General features: G+C 53.5%; 1 protein-coding gene across 6 annotated transcripts in view; it reads right to left on the minus strand.

Annotated features, from left to right (window-relative positions):
- Positions 1-1,742: 1,742 nt before the first annotated feature.
- SBSN (suprabasin) overlaps positions 1,743-5,156 on the minus strand; it is a 4,118-nt gene continuing 704 nt past the window's right edge. For 2 of the 6 annotated variants that reach the window (XM_032842026.1, XM_032842025.1), the window contains exons 2-5: positions 4,335-4,580; positions 2,821-2,886; positions 2,674-2,718; positions 1,743-1,853 (exon numbers count right to left, since the gene is read on the minus strand). In XM_032842026.1, the coding sequence (XP_032697917.1) occupies positions 1,830-1,853; positions 2,674-2,718; positions 2,821-2,886; positions 4,335-4,580 (381 nt within the window). In that variant the 3' untranslated portion in view covers positions 1,743-1,829. Of the gene's footprint in view, positions 1,854-2,673; positions 2,719-2,820; positions 2,887-4,334 lie in introns of all 6 variants that reach the window. The other 4 variants (XM_032842024.1, XM_032842023.1, XM_032842021.1 and 1 more) reach the window with 4 other exon arrangements.

Here is a 5,156-nt window from a genome sequence, read left to right on the forward strand (position 1 = left end):
CCTGGCAGAGGGAGGGACACACCGGACCTCAAGGCAGAAGTGATCCATGCCTCTTTTACACTTGAAAACTGGCAAATAAACAGGTGATTGCCATTTACTTTGAAACACATCAAAAATGTATTGATGCGTGGTTAGATGTATAGATATGTGACAGACGGATGTGTGATAAAGCAAGGGGAGTAAAATGTTCATGGTAGACTGTGAGTGGTGGCTACATAGGTATTCACTATGAAACTCATCTTTATGATGCGTTTGCAACATTTTCAAATTAAAATATCGTAGGGGAAGGAAAGGACCACAGGTCATAAAAATGATGATAGTCTACAAATCAGGAAAAAGGCAGTGACCATGATGTGGCGGGGACAACACCTTTATTGTACACACACAGCACCCCCCCCAGACCCTTCTTGGTGGCATCTAGTTCTTACTGATGCATTGCTTCGTATTTGTTTTCATATTCTGTTTATGTGCCTCGTATCCACAGGAAGCCTGTAAATTCCCCAAGGGCAATTTTTGGTCTTTTATTTTTGGTCCCACAATTGATGGAATTTTGGTGCTGGAAGTCGTGTTTGTTGTCCCTTCTCTGCAGACACAACCCCCCCCCCATATATAGAAGGAAATTGTGGCCCCCAGAAGGGAAGGGAGCTGCCCACAGGTATATGGTCCTACTAGGAAGGCACATCTCCCCGCACCCAGGCCAGTACAAGGCAAACCTTCTAGAGACTTTTTAGGCAACTGTGAAAAGTCAGGTTCTGGCAGTGGACAGCCAGGACCCTGACCCCTCTAAGCCTGTTTCCCCATCCATACAATGGGGATCACAAGAGGACTTCTGCCTTTGGGTTGTGGGAGGCTTAAATGGTTTTAGCTCTTCACACAGTCCTGGAAGCTAGCTAGTGCTTAGTGAACAGTCGCAGCTATCACACATCTGAAAACTAGGCCTTCTGTGTCCCCATTCTTGTCGTTGTAAAGAGGCCCACCCTCCTGTCACCGGGGTGCCTTCCCCCTGAGCCTTTGGTGCTTCTCCCGTGCAAGGACCTCCCACACGCATCCCTTTCCTCTCCTCTCTGCACGATTCCCCAATACTTGATGCCAAACAGGAAAAGACTGTATTTTCAGAGAATGTTTTGTAGCTCTTAAGTCGCTTGTCCTCCACCTCCTGACTATGTGACCTTGGTCATGTTTCTTAACCTGCGGGAACCTCCATGTGCTTCTCTGTAAAAGGGGCAATAACAGAACCTCCTACCTAACCAGGGGATTGGGAGGATTCAGTGATGTCATGCATAGAAAGCACCCAGCAGGGAGCCCAGCATTGCACAATAAATACAAGTTACCATTGTTATTCTTTTCGTGCCACACACCCCCCAACAAGGATGCTACCCCCTTGGGCTCCACCTAGTTCTGGCCATTCTCTTCGCTAGTGCTTCGCCCCCACTGCTGGCCTGAGGTGGCCTTCTCTGCACAGATGCTCCCCTTAGTGCCAAGCACGCATGGATTTTGACCGCTAGCGAAGCCTGGCTTGTCCCTGTGAACGCCCTCTTACATCTGACCTGCCTGAAGTCTCCAGCTCAGCACCCCTGTGCATCAGCTCCCAGCTCCTTCCGCAAAATGCAAGGAAAGAATAGCCTCCCCCCATCCACCCCTCCTTGGGGAGCACAGGGGACCATGATGAGAGTATAATGTGTCATATTTATTCACAAATCCCAGTACAGCCCCCTTCCGGGACTTAGGAAATCTGCCCACCCCACCCCCCGGACCCCAGCTCCTCCGGGTCATTTCAGCTAGTATGATAACAGGAATGGCTGTCTGCTGAGTGAGGCCAGTGCGTCAGTTTAGGGAATGATGTTGGCGACGCTCTGGAAGAGAGGAGAGAGGGAATGAATGCAGGAAACACAGCCCTGAGGGGACTCAGACCTCTGGCCTCACGTCCGCGAGAGAAATGAGGGGGACATCGACATGAGCTTCTCAGACCTAGAAATTGCTTATGTTCTGCGGAATGTCTTAGGAGAGTGTCAGGGGCCTGTGGAGGAGCCAAGAAGCCTTGTCTGTTTTGCTTCTGAGGGTCCCCTGGCACCCCCATAGCCCAGGAATAAACAAGGCTGTGCCTTTGGGTTCAGGGCACAGTCCACTGAGCTGTTCCACACCCTCATCCTCTGCCATATGCTACATGCAAAGAGATAAATGCAAAACTAGGACTTTGCTTTGGGCCCAGAGTAGGGACCAGGGTTCCCCAGGAGGCTTTCTACTGCAGGGTCCTGTGAGCCAGAAGAAGCCCAGAGCCTCAGGTTCCTACCCCAGCGTACTGCTGTAAGGCAGCAGAGGGCCTCATAGTGGGTCGAGGTAGGGAGAGACTCGGTGAGGGGTCGGGGGGGGGAGATGATGAGACGTGGCGGGCACACAGAGGGATGGGTTCAGCAGCGCCTCCCTCCCTGGCCCCTGGGGGTCTGTTCGCCAGCTTGCATTTGCCTCAGCAGGAACGGAAAGCAGGCAGAAGAGAAAAGCAGGGTGTCCGGGACAAAGAACAGGGAAGGCCAGAGCTGGGAAACAGGTTGGAGGGTTTCTGCAAGGCCAAGAGTCTGTCCCCAACGAAGTTGTCCATGAACACGCAGAGGGAAGGGAGTGTGAGACCATCTCCAGAGACAGGAAGCAGAAAGTTAAAACCTCCTGGGCACTCACCTTCCACAGAGCTGGAAAGTTGATGAAGGGCTTGTTGACCGAAGCCTGGAATTCAAGAATGAGAGGGTTGGTCACCCTCATCCATCCCCCCATCCTAGGAGGGCTCCCCTCCCCCCACCGAGTTCTGGCTGTGCTTGGGAGACTTACTCCAGATGTTGCTGTTGTGGTTGCGGCCCCTCCGTGCTGGCCGGTGGAAACGCCTGGATGAGCGCCCTGCGGACGAAACCCAGACTGTCATTATAACCCCCACCCCGCCCTTGAGGCTCTCTTTCCCCTCTTAAATCCCTTGAGGGTTCCTCTTCCCTGGTGACCTGCCATCCTCTAGGGTGACTGGGGCCAGGTTGGAGGCAGAGGCTAACCCTCTACCCCCTCATTATGCAGAAAGAAACCCAAAGCCCATGTCGCTGTGGGAATTCTGTGAGATGGAAAGAAAATCCTGGAAGGATGTCTGCCCCTACTGACTAATCCTCCCCCAATTCCCTTTTATGTCAGTGAATGAAATGCCCTCAGTCGCTGAGAAGGGCCTGACTGGAAACTGGAAAGGGAACCCAGGGGACCCACGCAAATCCTAGGACCATAGTTTAACCTCACCCCCGACCTCAGCTCTACCCTTCTGTAACCCCTCTGGCCTGGTCCCAAACATCGGTTGATCCTTGTCCTCGTTTTACGCCCAGATACTCAGCCATGCCTCTGCTGCTGCTGTGGCCAGCTCTGAATCCCATAACAAACCTCCCCCTCCTGACCCCTTCCCAGTGAAGACTGCCCACTCCTCTACTGGGCACACTTTCTGTGGAGTCCCTGCCTCCCCACTCACCCATCCCTGGGTCCCTGCCTGCAGCCCATGTGGCTATCAGCTTCCAGGTCTGGGCTGGTCTTCAAGATGGTGTCTCAAAGACTCCTCATTGAGATTGGAGAGTGGGGACTGAGGCAGGCAGAGGTCAGCCTTCACCTATTCCCCAAGCCCCCAGCCTGGTCCTCTGTGACCCTTGCTCCCCCCTGGCCTCCAGTATTTGTTCCCTTTACAGAAATGTTTCCTCTACAGAAATCCTCCAGACCTACCCCCGAAGGGGCAGTATAGGGGAAGAGAAAGAACCCTGACCTATGATTCGCCAGACCTGCGCACTAGCCACCTGACCTTGGCAAATCCCCTTAAAACCTCACTGAGCTTCTGTCTCCTTATCTGAGAATCAGGGAGTCAGCCTCCTCACCCTGACTACCTCAGAGGCTTGTTATGAAAATTAAAACAAACAGGGCTTATCTCCCAGAGCCATTCCTCATGCTTACTCTGATGCTCTGGATTTTCTCAACACTCACTCTGTTTGCACTGTGCAAGATCTTGACTCAGTAATGGTTTCCTGTTCCCCAGGAGAGGCTTCACGTTCCTCTCTTTACACCTCCTTAACTAGGAGGGCAGCTCCCTGAAGTGTGAAGGTTCTCGCTGTCTGATCTAGAGCTTTGCGGACGAGATGGTTTGATCCATCTGACCGGCTGAGCACCAGATCCTTGTGAGGAGATGGAGAGGAAAAACGAGAATGTGGTCATAGAGCTCCCCAAGCTTCTTTCACGGAATGAAGCCTACATGGACAACCCAAATGTCCCAGGGGCTTAACCTCTCCCTCCCCCAGCCCCTTCTCCCCATTTTCCCACCTCTGTTCACCTACATTCAGCAGCTGGTTGGCCTCCTTGCCGGCTTGGTTGACCCCATTATGAACATTCTGCTGCAACCTGTCCACCTCCTTCCCGGCCTGGCCAGCAGCATGGTGGACACCTTGGCCAAGTTTCTCCGCTTCCTTTCCAGCCTGGCCAGCAGCGTGGTTGACCCCTTGGCCAAACTTCTCTGCCTCCTTCCCGGCCTGGTTGACCCCATCGTGGACCCCTTGGACCACCTTGTCTGCCTCCTTTCCAGCCTGTTCAACGGCATGGTGAACTCCCTGGCCAACGTGCTCCACCTCCTTCCCAGCCTGGTTGACCCCAGGATGGATCCCCTGGACTATTTTGTCTCCCTCTGCCCCAGCCTGCCCTGCAGCATAATTAACATCATGGCCAAACTTTTCCACCTCCTTCCCAGCCTGGTTAACCGCATGGTGGACCCCTTGGACTATTTTGTCTCCCTCCTTCCCAGCCTGCCCAGCAGCATGGTGGATCCCCTGGCCAAATTTCTCCACCTCTTTCCCAGCTTGGTTAACCCCATGATGGACCCCTTGGATTATTTTTTCTCCCTCTTTCCCAACCTGCCCACCAGCATGGTGGATCCCCTGACCAAACTTCTCTGCCTCCTTCCCAGCCTGGTTCACCCCATGATGGATCCCCTGACCAAATTTCTCTGCCTCCTTCCCAGCCTGCCCAGCAGCATGGTGGACCCCCTGACCAAACTTCTCTGCCTCGTTCCCAGCCTGGTTCACCCCATGATGGACCCCCTGACCAAACTTCTCTGCCTCGTTCCCAGCCTGGTTCACCCCATGATGGATCCCATGGCCAAACTT

The sequence above is a fragment of the Lontra canadensis genome, unplaced genomic scaffold (genome assembly GCF_010015895.1).
Source record: "Lontra canadensis isolate GAN:19392208 unplaced genomic scaffold, GSC_riverotter_1.0 scaffold125, whole genome shotgun sequence".
Classification (NCBI taxonomy): Eukaryota; Metazoa; Chordata; class Mammalia; order Carnivora; family Mustelidae; genus Lontra; species Lontra canadensis.